The sequence below is a fragment of the Diplotaxodon limnothrissa genome, linkage group LG6 (assembly GCF_057381915.1).
Source record: "Diplotaxodon limnothrissa isolate DT_005_m linkage group LG6, D_limnothrissa_male_GT1.1, whole genome shotgun sequence".
NCBI classification, from domain to species: domain Eukaryota; kingdom Metazoa; phylum Chordata; class Actinopteri; order Cichliformes; family Cichlidae; genus Diplotaxodon; species Diplotaxodon limnothrissa.
The window spans coordinates 6,081,016-6,098,933 of NC_140601.1; the positions used below are offsets into that span (position 1 = coordinate 6,081,016).

The 17,918-nt window shown below is 39.3% G+C and overlaps 1 protein-coding gene across 1 annotated transcript; it reads right to left on the reverse strand.

Annotated features, from left to right (window-relative positions):
• Positions 1–4,439: 4,439 nt before the first annotated feature.
• On the reverse strand, positions 4,440–17,520 carry LOC146630011 (uncharacterized). The gene is made up of 16 exons (XM_085355401.1): positions 17,468–17,520; positions 17,135–17,264; positions 16,951–17,031; positions 15,897–15,956; positions 14,745–14,915; positions 12,650–12,778; positions 12,403–12,448; positions 10,300–10,390; positions 10,044–10,185; positions 9,780–9,884; positions 5,775–5,862; positions 5,586–5,619; positions 5,251–5,325; positions 5,027–5,129; positions 4,740–4,879; positions 4,440–4,575 (listed from the first exon to the last, which is right to left on the reverse strand). The coding sequence occupies exons 1-16, from the start codon at positions 17,518–17,520 to the stop codon at positions 4,440–4,442; spliced, it is 1,584 nt and encodes a 527-aa protein (XP_085211527.1).
• Positions 17,521–17,918: the final 398 nt, after the last annotated feature.

The window sequence follows — 17,918 nt, forward strand, 5'->3', positions numbered from 1 at the left end:
CGAGATTTACTTATTCTTTTAATGACTCTGATTCTGACTGAAATGAAAATGAATACATTATACAGATATGAATACAGCTGGTTTTATTTGGACCTTTCACAAAACACTGTTATGGTAAAAATGGCCTGTATTTGTATAGCGAAAAGCTGCTCAGATGACAGTGTCATCAAATGAAAGTAGCTCAGGATGCAGAGCGGGTCATCTACATCAGAAGGTTGGTGGTTTGGTGCCTGGCTGCTCTCAGTCTGCATGCCAAATATCCTTACACTTCCTTCAGAGTATAAATGTGTATGAATAGAAGGCACTTACGCTTTGAAAAAAAAGTGCTTGTCTGAACAAATGTGAACGAAGCAAATTGTATGAAGCATTTTGAGTGCTCTGATAGAGTAGAAAAGTGCGCTATAATAACCAGTCTATTTACTATTTAGCAAGGACAGCAACCACAAAAAACAGGAAGATGTAGCATGTTCATAAACAGGGATTATACTGGCAAAGGACGAGTTGATTCCTAAACTAAAAGCTGGAAGAGAAAGTGGAGACGTGTCTTTTTGAAACTGAAAAAGAAGCAGAGTTGATAAGAACATGCTTGTATAGCCGGCAGCCAAGAAAATACAATAAAATGAGGAAAAATGTCACCAAACTAAATCAAAAGTAAAAGACGGCTGTAGAGCCAAGCAGAACAAAGCCATAAAACAGAATGTCAACAACCTACATTAGTGGAAGGGAAGCTTTAACACAAAGTCCAATGAAATTGCAGGTTCGGTTTGCAGGGTGAGGTGCATTAATTAAGAAAGCAATAAAATAGCTTATACATTTTGTACACGGAAGTAAAAACAATTTAGTAACAAGCAGGGGCGGAGCGTGGGGGTGGCTTACTGGGCTTAAGCCCGGGTTGTTTTGTCAGAAGCCCGGGGTCTTTTGGAGTGTAATTTTTTCATAGTTAGATGTCTGGCTGACAACTGTATAAAACAAAAAGTACACACAATATTCGAAGCACATAGTGCACACTGTGGGAATTTACGACTGTGCGTGAATCCCCCCTGATATTGGTATGATCCGAGCTCAGGCACTAAGTGACTGAGCGAGGGGGCGGGGCAGCTGCTGCCTGTGTGCGCTGTTGGAGAAACGGAGCCAGCCATACTAAGGAGAGCTTAAGTTTGACCAGTTACCAAAGAAAATCATTCATACCGTACAAATAATGTAAATATGACGGTGCATCACGAAAGATTGATATCAAACTGATCACTTGACCAATATTACGTTACTCGCTCTTCAAGTGAATCAACAAATGGCGAAATGAAAAGCCGAACAAATGCTATTTTTTTTAGAGTCTTAGCTTACGTGTGTTTATTTCATATTTTCAGTTCTTACCCTCCCCGACTAAATCGGTTTCAGTTATGTACTGAAATATAAGAATGGACATTAGAGGCTTCTTTCAAAGAAAAAACTCAGGTAAATGTTATTTTATATATTATGCTTTGTATGTTGTTCAGTATATTTCTATGCAAAACAAGAGGGATTTCAGTACACAGCAGGATATTCACATTTGTAACCAGATATTTACATACACTTTAGGGAGAAAACATAAAACATTTTTACTGTACAACATCAATTTAGAGTAAACTTTTGTTTTAGATAAATATTGAAATATCTTTTGAATTAGTTAAATGTCAGAATAAAGAGAGAGAGAGAGCTGTCTATTTTTTATCACTTTGATCAAATTTAGGAGTACATATACATTAAGTTTATTGTTAATTAGTAAGAAACTCCAGACGATTCCATTCTGAGCTGAAGAAGCTTCTGATAGGTTAGTAGAGTCCATGTGAGTAAACTGGTGGCACAGCTGTGGATGCATATAAGGCAAAACACAGAGCCTGTTTTTTTGAAATGGGAAAATCAAGAGATGTCAACCAAAACACCAGGAAAAGAACTGTGGAGCTCCATAAGTGTGGCTCAGTTTGAATACAATTTGGTGCCATTTGCAATTAAGAAATACAGATAGTTTCTCTCTTTACTCTTAAAGTTAACAAATATGTTTTTTATATTTATCAATCTAAAAAAATAAACATTTAGTCCGATTTGATGTTACAATTAAAAAGTGTTTGTGTTTTGATCTGAACAGTACATAAATATGTGGTTTCAACTGTATATTTGATGATTGTCAGCACAAAGAGGGAGAGAGAGGAACAGAGAGGGAGATGGAGAATGAGGACAGAACAGAGATGAACAAGAGCAGGTGAGACACACATGTTAGTCAAATGGTCATTTGCCAAAAGTATCACCGTATCATAGGTCCTCATGTATCTCGTACCTAGTGTTTCTTTTTAGGTTTGCTATTTTTCAAATTCTATATTTATTAAGTTATGCAGGCTTGTTCGCACAACAAGGATAAATAATTATATAAACTTTTCTCAATCTAAATATTGTACTTTGGTGGAATTAAAAAATAAGTGTAGTGCAGGTCTATGATGATTTTTAGTGCTACTATCATCTAGTTCTGATTCTGGTTCTGTCTTGGTTAAGTCCTCAGTAGTCCTGATTTTGAACTGTTGTAGTCCTGTTTTAATTCCGGATCAGTTCTGGGTCTGGTTGAATTGGGGTTTAGTCCCTGTGTCTTGATACAGCCCCGACTTTGTTCTGCCTTGCTGCTTAATTAAAAAACTAGTTTAAGATGTCCTGCACATGTGATATATATTTTTCCCTATATGAAGTCATTCTTTTTTGAACAAAACTCAAAACAGAGCCTATTAATCTTTCAGTCATTTCTAACCCCCCCCCCAAAAAAAATAAATAAATAAATAAATAAAAATACCACATGCATACTACCCTTTAGGGCTAAGCCCCGGGTGTTTCAAATGTCTGGCTCCGCCTCTGGTAACAAGTCTGACAGAATACCAAGAACCTGACAGAGAGGAGGAAAACTGAACGATCCACTCATGGTGCTGATAAACCCATAGCTGCTCCTTTCATCTCTATTCAAACCCATCTGCAGGCACACTCTGCCCCGGGCAAACTCAATTAGCTAACATATAGAGCACTTGTTCAGGAGGATGTGGTCTCGGACAACACAAACAAACGAAAACCCACTTCTGTTTAGATTGTGGTTGGTAGACTCCTCAACAATAAATCAAATAGCTCACAATGGGATTGCTTTCTTCTGCCTCACATTACTGAAAAATAAGAGTTTAATACGCATGAACACACATAATGAGAGCGTCTGTATCTCTGTCTTCTGTTTTAATAACACAGAGCGAAGATCAAACCATCACTCCCAAACCCGAGAATTTCTCTGAAGAACAAATGCAAGCAGCTGGTGTTGAAAACACGCAGTTCTTTGAATCTTTGGGCTGAAGGAAGGACAATACTCGGTGTATATATGCTCAATCAACAATCATTTATTTCGGTACAATTCACAATAAGAGCATTACAACGTCCGGACGGGAGAGATGCCTGCAGAGGTTCGACAGCATGTCTCCAAATGGTGGCAACTTTCACAGACTTTTATAGCTAATCCCAGCCCCCCTCTTTGTCATAAAAGCTGCATCTTCACATGTTTTTCTAATTCTTAGTGAGCCTGGCTCCTGACCTTGCCTCCCTGTCTTTCTGTGTGAAACTAGAAGGGGGGTAAAGAATGTGGTTTTATCTCTTCTGCTCAGACACCTAGTCTCCCTCTTATGGCCTTCTTCACATGATTCAACAGTAAAACATTCTCAAGAAGACAGTGTCAGACTTTCACAGCTGATCAAGGATACAGAGTAATGTACATTTTGTCTAATGAACTACAAATGATTATGTTTCTTTTATTCAAGAGTATAATAGAGACTAAACTAGATACGTAGCACACCATTAGAACTAAAGGATAATATATGGCCTGCAGCTGTTAAGCTAATTTACTACCTTGACTACTGGTCATAAAATGGCATATGTTTAACTACTTGTCATTAACAACATTAACAACACTGGAAACTAAAACAACAAACAGTAAGGGAAAATAAAAGGTCTCATATATCAGTTTTTATTGTTTTATGCAAATATTTATACATTTTATATGCAAAATCTAATTTTACTGATATGAAAATAACTTCTTTTTAAAATCTAAAGTGTTTCCAACATGGTTCAACCAAACATTTGGACCATAAATCTCTGCGACATGCGTCTGTGCACAAACCAGGAGCTCCTGTTTCTGAAATCCAAGTGAAGCCTTGAAAAATACATTTCCACTGAGGACTGTCTCTGCTACAAGATTTTCTTTAAAATGGATTTATTCTTCCCCGGATCAGGGTCTGCATAACATCCTTCATTATTTCAGAGTCACATCTTCTGACTTTGGTTATCACATGTGATCCATGTCTCAGGTTTCTTCACAAACATTCAGTTGTCAGTGTTCCCAAGTGGACTTTGATGTGCCTTGCGGGCAGGAGCTGAAAAGATAAGGGACATCATGGTTGCCAAGACTTCTTGTCTCGACCTTGCTGGTCTGGTATGTGTTTGAAGCGGCACTTGTCGCCATAGAAACAGCCTGTGGTCCGCCAGTAAAAGCACTCATCTCCATTTAAAGGTGCCCGCCATCGGGACCTGTGTGGACAGAAGCAGAGGAGATCCGATAAGAGATCAATAAGAAAAGTAACATCTCTCAGCTACTACTGAAAACTATTCTACGGTGATTTTGTTTGTGTCACACTGTAAGGGACCCTCCCTCTGGAAAGCCCACAGATACACATTAATGAGTCGCTCTGTACCCAGAGGCAGCTGAACTTGGCTGAGTTCCTGCAGTGTTGGAGGCCAAGCTGCTGCTGCTTCTTTGCATGGAGGACACAGTCCTGTGGATCCAGCGATCTGGGTACCTCATCACCAGCTTGTTGCCCCCGAGCTCCACCCCCTGGACAGAAGGACACAGTGCAGTTAAACTTTTTTAAGACAAATTTTCATGACAATATTCAGTTTTTTGACACTCAGAAGTATCAATCAGCGTAACGAGACACAGACAGTCCCAATGATGAAGACGGTTTCTAGGCCCGTCACACACCTGCAGCTTGTCCAGGGCTTTGGCAGCCATGTTGGCGTTCTTGAAGTTGACAAAGGCACAGAAGCGTTCATGAAGAACTCTGATGCTTTCAATCTCACCGAAGCTGAACACACACAGAAAAGGTTAATACTATTAATAAGCTATCACTGCTGGAAACTCTTTAAAGCTTTAATGTCTTCATAGACACACACAGACACACACACACACACACACACAGTCTTTACATTTTGAAGAGATCACAGAGGTCCTTCTCTGTAACTTCCTGTGTAACGTTTCCAACCCACAGAGAGCGACAGTTTCTGAAAGACGGGAGGAAAAAACAGAGAAGCGAAGGAAACGAGTGTGGCGACCACACAGAAGGGAAAGTGTGGTTATTGTTCAGTGTTAACAGATGACAAAGATGCAGAACTATTTTCTCACTTGTATCTACATGTCTCTTTCTATGAAGGAAATAAAAGAAACTTGTTGTGTTTCATTCCATTCAAATCACAACAAAGATTTCCCTGAAAGGTGCTCTGGGTTTCTGAATGTGTGATAGATGGGTGAGGTAATAACCTACCCACTCTGGTCCTGCTGAGAAAAGAGCTTCAGAGCTACGAGAGAGAAAAACGAAATACTTTGTCACAAAACGATTTAAACAAACAAACTCCTTAAACTTGCTTAAATTTTGGTTTTATTACAAAATACTGTCATTATGCAACAGTGCTGCCTCATGGTGGACAAAGGTGACATTGCAGGCAGTTCTTACTTCTGGCTTCAAATTGGTTGACAACTGCCTGAACAGTGGTGAACTTTTGTAGAAGCTCTTTGCTCTGCGCCTCATCGAAACCCATCTCCTGCAAAAACAAAGTTAAAAATCATTTATGTCAGACAATAGAAACATTTTACTGTCATCACTTGGAAAGCAACATCAGCTCGAGTTTTGTATTGTATTGTATTGTATCTTTATTTGTTTCAGACATATAAAACAAAAAACAATATATACACACTACATATATTTTCATTTACAGATACGAATATATATGTAGATATACACACACACACGTATGTGTTCAGATAAACAAAAAATATATAATGAAATAAAACAAAATCGTCTGACATAATGTAACAATGTTTGGTCTGAAAAGGAGTAGGAAGAAGTATGAACATACTTATTAATTCCTACCCCTGCTCAACATCTTATTGATCCCACATAATTCACCTAATTCCCATCATCACATACTCCACACGATACACGAGGAGAAACTATATAAACTTGGCTACCGTGATTGATATAATTTGGATATAATTTGATATTTTTATACATACAATGGGTGATCATCTTTATCGGTATCATATTCTTCCAAAATCAGTTTTCGAAGTATTTTCATGAACTTACTAATTCCTGAGCATTGCTGTAGATCTATAGTAAAACTATTCCACAGTTTTACCCCATAAATAGTGACACAAAAGGTTTTAACCTTTGACCGTGCTTTAAGAATCCTTAGATTCAATTTCCCCCTCAATTCATAGTCTCCTTCTCTGTCATAGAACATCCTCTGTATATTTCCTGGTAACATATTGTATCTGGCCTTGTACATAATTTTTGCAGTTTTATATTTTATAAGATCCATAAACTTCAGTATTTTTAATTTCAAAAACATGATGTTAGTATGGTCTCTAAATCCTGCTTTATTAATCATCCTGATTGCTTTTTTTTTTATTTTACATATTGGTTGAAGTGCAGTTTTATATGTGTTTCCCCAAATTTCCACACAGTATTCCAAATATGGCAATATAAGTGAACAATAAAGTACCCGGAGTGATTTGGAAGGCAAAAAATATTTAACTTTACTTAGTACGGAGATGCTTCTTGACAGTTTGGCTTGTATATGCTTTATGTGAGGTTTCCAGCAGATTTTGTTATCTATTATCACACCCAGAAATTTTGTATCTGAAACTTGCTCTATTTCAACATTGTTTACTAATAATTTTGCTCCTGCATCTTTTTTACAATTTCCGAATAACATAAATGTAGTTTTTTCCAAATTTAATGATAGCTTATTTCTATCAAACCATGTTTTCAGTTTAATCATTTCTTGTGTGACAATTTCCAAAAGCTGCTGTAAGTTCTCTCCAGTACAAAAAATATTTGTATCATCTGCAAATAGAATAAACTGTAGTATATCTGATGTTCTGCATATATCATTGATATAGAGGATAAACAGCTTTGGTCCCAATACTGACCCCTGCGGAACTCCACAAACAATGTCCATACACTCTGATTGATATTCCCCAATTTTCACAAATTGCTGCCTGTCTCTCAAATAACTCTTTACCCATTCTAACACCACTCCTCTAATGCCGTAGTACTCCAGTTTATCAAGTAATATGTCATGATTAATTGTGTCAAAAGCTTTTTTTAGGTCAATGAATACACTAACTATACATTGTCTTTTATCTATATTGTTGGTGATATTTTCGATCAGTTCCATTAATGCCAATGATGTTGATCTATTTGATCTGAAACCATACTGACTATCCATTATTATTTTGTGTTTATCTATAAATTTGTCAAGTCTATTACTAAAGACTTTTTCCAGTATTTTTGAAAACTGAGAAAGTAGAGAGACAGGCCTATAATTTGTGAATTGGTGTCTGTCACCATTTTTAAACAGTGGTGTTACTTTAGCTGTTTTCATTTGTTTTGGGAATGTACCAGTTTGTAAGGACAAATTGCAAATGTGTGTTAAGGGTTTGGAAATGCCCTCTATCACTCTCTTAACGATTTCCATATCAATGTCGTCAGAGTCTGTAGAGTTTTTTGTTTGTGATTTCCCAACAATATCAATGATTTCCATTTCTTGTCATGGTCTCCGTGCCTGCCCGGTCGGCCCCACAAGGCTACAATTGCTGTTGCTGTTTTCTCCCTCTCTGCCTGGGCGGAGCTCACTGTGGGCTCCCGCCCTTGGCCCACACACACACCTGACAACACTCACCCATCATCACCGGGAGCACTATTTGAGGCTGGAACACAGATCCTCTCGTCGCTGGATGATTGTACCCCTAACGTTAGTTTTCTCACAGCTCTTGTGCTTCATATCCGTGATTTGTGATTAGTTGGTGACCTGCCTTCTCGTCTGCTTCAGATTCCCCCCCCGGACCTGCGACCTCCCTGCTGCGGGAAAGTGTGTGAGTGTGAGAGAAGAAGACGTGAGCGAGTTACCCTGTGATTTCCCCCCCCCGGAGTTTTGGATCCCTTCACTGTACATATATTGCACTGCACTGTAAATAAACCACACCTTGGAGATACCTTACCGCTCTGCGCTTGAATCCCTGTACCAGATCGTGACATTTCTTCCACCACCGTTAAGAACATTGAATGAGGATTGCGATCAATGAGTCTGGTTTCTTTCTCTACAGAATCTGTTATATCAGGAATTGTTTCAGCCAAGTCTGGCCCAACACTTACAAAGAATTTATTGAACTCATTTACCACATCTCTCATATTAGTAATATTTCTATCATTATTTGCGAAATACAAATACGAAGGATAGTCTGCCTGCCCCGAGCCCTTTTTGATGATGGTATTTAATGTTTTCCAGATCCCTTTAATATTATTTTTATTCATAATCAGTAATTTTTCATAGTATTCCTTTTTACATGACCTTAAAATACTCGTTAATTTATTTTTATATTTCTTGTATTTATTTTCAGCTTCTGTACTTCTGTTCAATATAAATTCTCTGTATAAGGTATTTTTCTTCTTACATGCATTTTGCAATCCTTTTGTAATCCATGGGCACTCTGCATATTTTTGTTTTTTACTATATTTCTTTACTGGGCAATGACTATTATATAACAGTTTAAATTTTCCTAAAAAAATCTCATAAGCTTTATCAATATTTTTTTCCTTATACAGCATCTCCCATTCTTGCTTGAGTAAATCACTTTTGAATGCGTTTATTGACTCTTCTGTTCTCACTCGTTTGTATTTTATTGTGTTTTGCTGTTTAACCTTCCTGTAATTGCTGTTATACACTATAAAAACAGGTAGATGATCACTGATGTTATTAATTAGGAGACCACTTATGGTTCTATTTTCTATTTCATTAGTAAATATATTGTCTATTAGGGTTGCCGACTGTGCTGTAATCCTGCTGGGCTTAGTGATCACTGGAAAAAGTCCCAAGCTATACATTGTATTAATAAATTCCTCTGTCGCTCTCTGCTTGTTTGGATTTAGTAGATCTATGTTAAAATCCCCACAAATGAACATGACTTTTTGATTTGTCCTAATGACAGTTTGATTTAATAAACACAGAATTGACTTTTTATTGCTCATTTTCAGCAAAAAAGAATTCTTGCAGAATATTGGCTTATAACAATAATAAGCTTTTATCTATTTTCTAAGTCATCTAAGTTCAATGTCTAATCTCACATTCGATGAAATTCAAACGTAAACTACAACAGATACACATCTAAAACTGTGTGAATAAATGAAGGAATCTGGTGGAGTTTAAGGAAATGTACAGCTGAGTTGAGCTTTTTCTCTCAGTCGTGTCCCATCGTCCTGTTGGACACCAGCAGTAAACAGCTCACTTTGGTTTGTCTGCATTTCTAAGCACCAACAGTAACTGGTGTTCCCAAGAATTTAGGATGTTTTATACTTTTTTAAAGAATGTGAAATGTTTTTGTAAATTTAAGTTTTTAAAATATCTTCCAGGCAGCTGTTATACCCCAGAACCCTGAAGTCACTCGTGACGTTCCTCACCATGAGCTGAAGGACCCGACAGTTAAAGAGTTTTTTGGATGCTTCCTTACAATTCTGATCCAACTCCAGCACCTTCTCCAGGGCCTTCTCTGCTTCACTGTACCGCTGTCATTTACACAGACACGCAACAGCAGTTAGTGAAAGAAGGAGTGGAGGAAATAAAACGATAGAGTGTTGTAGCATCTTTTATGCAGAAACATATAAAAATAAAGACACAGTTGCTTGGCATTGAAATGTATTATTTGTTATATAGAACTCACTGACCTTTAACCCCACCAGAGCACAGCCCTTACGAAAGTATCCCTTCGGCCAGTCGGGAGCCAGCTGGATGGACCTTCGAGCATCACTCAGAGCTGAGGAGTACCGCTCCAGAAACCAGTGACAGTACGACCGATTTCCATATAACCTGAGGCACAAGAAGAGACACGAACACACAGGCAGCAGGAGACTTTACTCAACCAAAGTGGATGTGAAAAAGGCTGAAGTCTGAGCTGGAGTCTGGGTTCACAGGTCAGCTCACCTGTGATCTTTGGGGTCGCAGAAGATGGCTTCTGTGAACATGTCCACCGCCTCTGTGTACTGGGCTTGCTCGAACATCTTAATGCCCTGCACTGGAGAAGGTCACACACACTTTTATGCGTAGAGTAGGGGTGACACATTCATTTTTTTGTCTTAATTCTTACTTATTACGCACTATCTGGCCACTTTATTAGGTATGTTTTTGGCTAGGCCAAACCATCCAATGTAGCAATGTCTGTTTTCAGTTCTCTGTGCTGCTGCAACCGTCTGACTTTCATAAACAGCAACTCGCTTTCCTACAGGCAAACAATCCAGCAGCAACAATTTATGATTAGCATTTTCCTTTTTGTTTATCATTATTAATATTATTATCATTACAACTGTTGCCATTATTACAGACTCAGTAATAAACAAAGTAGACTGATCACTTTTGTTGACAATATTTTAAAAAACTGAAAACGTAGCTGCTTCCTAAACATAAAATTTACAAGACGTGCATAATTAAAAGGCCAATGAGTATATATAAGCACATATTATTCATGAGTTACATAATCGAATACCGATCAACGCTCCTGAAATAGACACCATCTTTTAGAGAGAAGAAATATTTCTTCCTTTTTTGGGGAATGACTAAATATTTTGCAAATTTGGTCCAAAATTTGGAATTTGACTGGGCTTAAATCTAAAAATGGACCGATGGCATCTTGTGCACTGAAATTATTGCAAGGCTGCAGCAATGTTCCCTCTAAGGGGCGCGCGTGCGCAATTGCGCACTGCTGGCACGGTCTCTGCGCACAAAAAATCTGTTTTGTGCACAAAAAAAATCTAACCTGAATTGAAATTAAAGTAAATACATTAACAATCTGTTTTGCAGTGTTAGTCAGTGACTGGCTGCTCCCGTATGGGATCAGAACGCTGCCACCTTATCCCATAGTCCAGCCAATCACGCGATTCACATTCGTATATACGCAGCTAATCAACGTCGTTGACAGGCTATGACAGCGTCCTTATGTGCCGACACCGGTGTTTTAGCGAGCAAAACGGCGTGGCTGATGTGGAGTGAAGCCACGTTAATGACAACGTGTACAACCATTGGAGATGTGAGCAGGACAGATGGAACCCAGCCTTTCCTATTGGTCAAAAAATGTACCATGTGTCGACCAATCAAAAATAATATGGCAACATGGCATTTAGTGGTTTAAGAAGGGGGAAGTTTTAGGAGTGACTGCGGTGTTTGAGATGTGAGAGATTTGCGATGTTTAGCCCATATCTTGTGTAGTTAGTGTAGTCAATAGTTTTGTTGTGTGTGTCAGAACAATGAGGCCACTGCTGAATGTTACAGGTGTTACAGCAGTGATACATCTCCTGCTGTCAGGCCTGCAGGTATCAGGCTGTTGTTCTCCTTCATCTCATAGTGGACAGAAATTACTTTTTGGAGTGGCACAAATAATTTGTGTGGCATCAAATTTGATGCAGAACAGCTGATTGTTCTGTAAATAATTTGAAATGTTTATTTAAAAAAACGCCTTGGCTGCATTTTTAGGTAAACAGCTGCAAAAAACTTTGTTTGCAAAACTCAGTAACTTTTTTGAAGAAGTAACTATATAATTAATTGCCCAACATTGGTCATTATATGCTGTATTTTGCAGACAGAGAGTTACAGGACTCTCTCCCAGACCACAGACTCATAATACAAGTCAGAGCTTTATAAAAAATAAAAAAAAGAAGAAGAAGAAGAAGAAAAAGAAAAAAGAAAGTTGTGTTTTCAAAATTGGAGTTCAAGTTATTTTTACTTCCAGTTGTGTTAACATGCTACACAGGTCATGAACAAGATTTTTTTTTTAAATTTTCATTGTAAGTGGGCTAAAGCAGTTAAGTAAAAGTAGTGTAACATAAATGTAAATGCTGTAATGTGATTATTTTAATAAACCATGTAACTTGGATGGATTCGATGCTGGTGTGACCACAGTGCACACGTCTGCTGTGGCTCACAGTGGTCCAAGTGTCCGCTCAGGGAGTTTGTGTGTTCGCTCAGACACATGAAAAATTAGAGGGAACATTGGCTGCAGGATAGAGCTGAAGAAGAACACATGAGCAGACTCACATGTCAGGGACTCCCCCATCCTCCTCATTTCTTCTGTGTTCTCCTCCTGAAATCACCACAGAAAGTTCTGTCACTGCAGTCACGTCACTGGTTTCTAACTCAAAATACATTTAGCCAGCCGTACATGAAAGAGGATGGATCATATAAGCTCATCTCTGGGCTAGATCACTGGACCTTGCGTGTGTGTGTGTGTGTGTGTGTGTGTGTGAGTGAGAGAGAGAGAGAGAGAGAGACAGAGAGAGAGTACCTGGCTGCTCCTGGCCTCATTTTCCTTGTTCTCTCTGGAGATTTGCTTTGCTCTGTTCATCAGGCCTTTCAGTTTAATGTTGTTGGCAGCGTTGGCCACAAATGCACTGCTGATATCCCACTCAGGCTCCTGAACCACAGGAAGTAACACAAAACCTTCAGTATTATAGAGTGACAAAAACTGAAGATGTCAATCTGCTCTGACCTGCTCCGAGCTAAAAATACATAAATCAGACTGGCTGATCTTTATGATCCTTTATGATCCAGAACTGGAGGCGCTGAATCCAAAACACGGCGCAGTAGCTTTAGTATTTTTTAGAGGTTTTACTGTGTTTGTGCACAGATCTCTTAGTTCTCACATCAGTTGCCTAAGTCACAGTTTATCCATAAATCAGAGCTTACCTATTCATAGAAATGCAAATACTTTCTAAGACTCTGAGTCGTGTCTTTGTGTGTGTTCAAATAGTTCTGAAGCACATAAAAGTCAGTGCAGGTTTAATTTTATGATAATAGGAATACAGGTGTTGTGTACAAGTGTTTCACAGTCTAAGACCCGTATTGCTTAAAATTATTAAGGGAAAGATTTTTAATCAGAGTACAACATCAAGTCAGCTGCTTTGATGTTCATGAAAATAACAACAGCTGCACTAAAGGGACAACAATGAGACAACCCGTGAAACAGGAATGGTGTGGGACACCATGGACACTGAGGTTTTCTCCCTCCTCATCTTTTCTGACCTTTTTCATTAATTGTGCATTTGGTTAGAGTCAGTGTCATGAGGTGATACTTGGATCCTACAGAGGTTGCACAGATAATGAAGGTCTGCTGTCTCCCAGCACAGTCTCAAGAACACGGAGGAGATTCCAGGAGACAAGCAGTTACTCTAGGAAAGCAGGACAGGACCATAGAAGGTCCTTAACCCATCAGCAGGACCGCTATCTGCTCCTTTGTGCGAGGAGGGACAGAATGATCACTGCCAGAGCTACAAAATGACCTCCAGCAGGTTACTGCGTGAATGTCTCTGACCAAATATTTAGAAACAAACTTCATTTAGCGCCCAACATCCCCCCGCCCTGGCCCTGTGCTCAGTGCCCTGCACCATGGGGCCAATTAGCATTTACCATAGAATACCACAATTGACATCTCCACCACTGGCGCCCTGTGCTTTTCACAGATAGGAACAGGTCGCTGCCTGTAGCATTGTTCAGCAGTGGTTGTCTAAAATGGCACATCTATGGACCGACACCCAGACCTCTACAGGCTAGGCAACAGCAACCTGACTTCCATTATGGATTGGGATAAAATTCTTGGATCCAGTGTCAACACCCTACACTGGTGCTGTAGGTCCTGGGTCCTCCTGGTATGGCAAGAGCATGCAGGCAGTTCCTGGAGGATGAAGGAAATGTGATACCACTGACTCACCCTCAAACTCGCCTGACTGAAATCTAATAGAATAGCTCTGAGAGATCATGTTTCGTTCCATCTGACGGCTCCAGGTTGCACCTCAGACTATCCACGAGGTCAGTGATACCCTGGACCTCATAGAGTTCCCCCAGGACACCATCCATTGATTCACTTGGAGCATATTGTTAGGCATGCATACAAGCATGCCCAATCAAACTATTAAATGAGTTGCAGCAATGCAATTTCAGCAAAATCTTTGACTTTTGGGTGTCTTTGAATTCAGCCCTCTGTAGGTTGATCATTTTTATTTCCATCAGGTTATGTGGCCTCCTTTGGGTCCTAACACAACACCCAGTCCATGTCAGGATAGATGTTTAAAATGCATTGAGATCTGCCACTGCCACTGCTTTAAGCTTTTTGAACAGTGTATGTGCATGACGGTGCACCGTCATACCAAGTGCAAGTCATACCAAGCATGTTTGGAGCAGGTTATTACAGAGTAGAAATCAGTGTTTTCTATGATAAGCCTCATGTGTCGTACTTCCAGAACACCTTGCAGGTCTGTTAAACCGTTGAGTTTCTCTTTTGCTTCGCTGGATGAAATATGTTCACAGACACTCTGTTTTATTATTTATTTCCCACCAAATGGACGGGATAAAACACTAAGTACGGCTACCTTGCTTCAACCCACCTCATCTGACATCCAGTGGGACAGCTGGCGGTTCGTCTTGCTCTCCGTTGTGACGGCAGCCACTGATTCAGGATTGCATCTGGCTCTGGAATGAACGGCAGTCCATCGCTCTTCTTCTTTCATCTCCTCATCACTGTCAGTATCTGACACTTCTCCAGCTGCTTCCTCTTCCTGTTACAAAATAAAAGCATCACTGTGGAATAACTATAAAATCATTATATAAAGTGACTGGATAAGCTAGGCCTTCTTCAGTGTGGGAGTAGAACAACTCGAAACCTTGAGCTTTTGATGAACTGGATTTGCAAGAAGAATTTGTCTTCACTCAGTATTAGGCAGTCTCTCTCTTTTGTGTTGTATTTCACAGAAAGTGAGCATTTTATGTGTTAGATTAAAGCAGCCAGTAAACCCAATAAAGAAGAAAACAAGTGGTGATGTGATTGTTTTCTCTTATGCATTTTATAAGAGCCTACATTATAACAGAAGAGCAAAATGTTGTTATAATAAAGCCTTTAAAAATAAATGTTGAGCAATTACAATCTAAATCACAGACTGTACATAAAAATACAGACTTATGACTTTTGTACTTATTATAAAAAATAAGTAAGATGCAGATACCTGTGAGAACTGATACCTGTCTTTAAATTTACAATAAAACACAGCCTAGCTGACCTCAGAGCAAAGGACACTGAATGGGGCTGTAGCAGAGTAAATGGTTTTGTGTGCAACCTACAGACAAAGGTAAGAGCTGTGATTTCTACACAACAGATTTCTATTGTCTGTAATTTTGTATATAGTTTAAGAACATATATAATACTGTATAATAGTAAGTGTTGTCATTAAACCACCATTGTAAAAAGATGACAGTTCCACCTGTGGTAACATATATTTGCTGCCTGCAGTAGAACAACACAAAGACACCAAGCAGAAAAAAGACTTATTACATGAATCAGATACTGCATAACGTGGAGTGAAGGTGGACTGCAAAGTGGCTTGCAGAAGCACAGCAAGTGTGGGCAGGATAAGGCAACTCAGATAGTTTCCCAGCTAAGTGTGTGAAAGGGTATGAGGCATCAGGTGATGTGGTCTGATGATTGCAGTGAAAAGAAAGAAAAGAGAAAGAAAGAAAGACAAATGTGAATATTAGCACCGCACCTGCTCTGAAGCATCCTCCATCCTCTCCTTTCGCTCTAGTTTCCTCCGTTCTTTCTGCCTCTGAAATTAAGAGCAAGGACATGATGGCTATTGGATGATAGATGATGACATGAAACATGAGTAAACAGAGGTGGAGAAGCACACGTGTATTAGAATGTATCATAAAATGAGGAAAGAGGTTGGTTAATGCATTTTAACAATGTGTGTGAACAGGTGGAGCAGCAGGGAATGTGAGTAGTGCTAAGCTGTATGATAATGTAGCAGATGCAGTCATTTCAGTTAGAAAACAGCTTTTAACACTGACAACATACTATATAAGCTGTAGGTATCGTAATAGTACTGTGTAGACCTGAGCCACCACTCTGTTCTTTACACTTCGCTTCCAAGCAGCCAGACACTCGTGTCGTTTTTAAAGTGGGGTTTTTTTGGCACTAGTTCTCCAGGCTTTTTGAAGGTTGGCTGCTTTTCCACTTATCCACTCCTTGAATCTGATCATTTTAACTTAACTTTCACATCATCAATAAGCAGAGGCGGACAGGAAAGAAGTACAACAATGAGTGTCTACAGCCAACCTGTAACACAAAGCAGAGGCTCCGTCCTTGTTTGGAAGTCAAAATTACTGGAATTATGAATACAGAAAAGTACACGAAGATTTTGATCCACCGTGCAGTGCTATCTGGAAGGCATCTGATTACCAACAGCTTCACATTTCAGCATGAAAATTATCCTAAAAACAATCCCATTGCAGTAAAAGCATACACGAACACACAATGAAACACTATCAGCCATGGATTTCCCCAGATCCCAGACCTCAACTTTATTGAAGCAGTGTGGGATAATTTTAATGGAGAATGGCAGCTTTAAATGCCCTTCAAGAAGCCTATGCAGGAAGACTACTTTTACGAGAAAGTGTACAAACTCTGCTTTTGGCTTTGGCTTGTACATTAATACCATTCATGTTTACACGTTTAAATAAATTGCTGTACCTACTTCACATTTTCCTAGTGGTGGTTCAAGACTTTGTACAGTGCTGTTGTGACTTTTTCTTACTTACTTTCCTTTTGGCCCTCCTTCTTTCAGCTCTCCTTCTTGTTCTTTCCTCATCATCCAAATCTTCTTCATTGTGCATCATGGCCTGCTCCACAAACAGGAGCAAACACACACACATTCATTCCATGACTGGCTTTAAACACAAGCTGACCAAATGATGACGCATAGTTTATAATCGCTCAGTGTACCTGTGATGACTTCTGATCCTTCCTCCTGTGTGATGGGTCATGGGGTCCATTCTGAGCCTCCATCTCCTCCTGTCCAGAACCGTCTAGACACAAACAAACAGGAATATTCTCATTGCACTGAGCCGTTTTCCTGCAAAGTGACAGGACACAAAAGGCATGACGCGAAAACACAAACAGCCACTTTGCTATCAGTTTAACTGGGCCTCTAATGACGGGCATTTGACTATATTTTCTGTTTGTCTGTAGAGTACGAGAGCACGTGCTCAATTCAGATCTCTGACTGGCCAATTTCCCTTGCAAAACCATGCAGGTGATCGTGTGGCAGCTTCTTACAGAAGGAAAGGAAAGGAGGAAACACATAAATGTGTCACCTTATCTGGTCTCATGTTTCCCCTTCTTTTTCAGCCTTCTGGGCAGCTACAATAAACACAACTGCTATTAACTTATTTAAATACAGGCCACTGTACATCTCTATTCTTAAAGCGTGAAAGAAAAAGCACAACACAGGATCACGGAAAGGTCAAAACTAAGATGTCAGTTTGCTGTTTGGGTCAAACAGACGCTATGTAAAACTCAAAGTACAACAAATATATCAGTGCCAAGTTAGATATTTGTTTAAACTGAAAAACATGCAAATAAATCTGCCTGTTTCTCCTGATAACGTCAGTGGGTGCATCTACATCATTCAAGACCACAAGACAATTTTCCTTCATGTAGTGCTTCCAGCTTACGTGCAACTGAAGCTACTTTGTTGTTTGTGTAAAAGGCACAGATGCAGGTGATT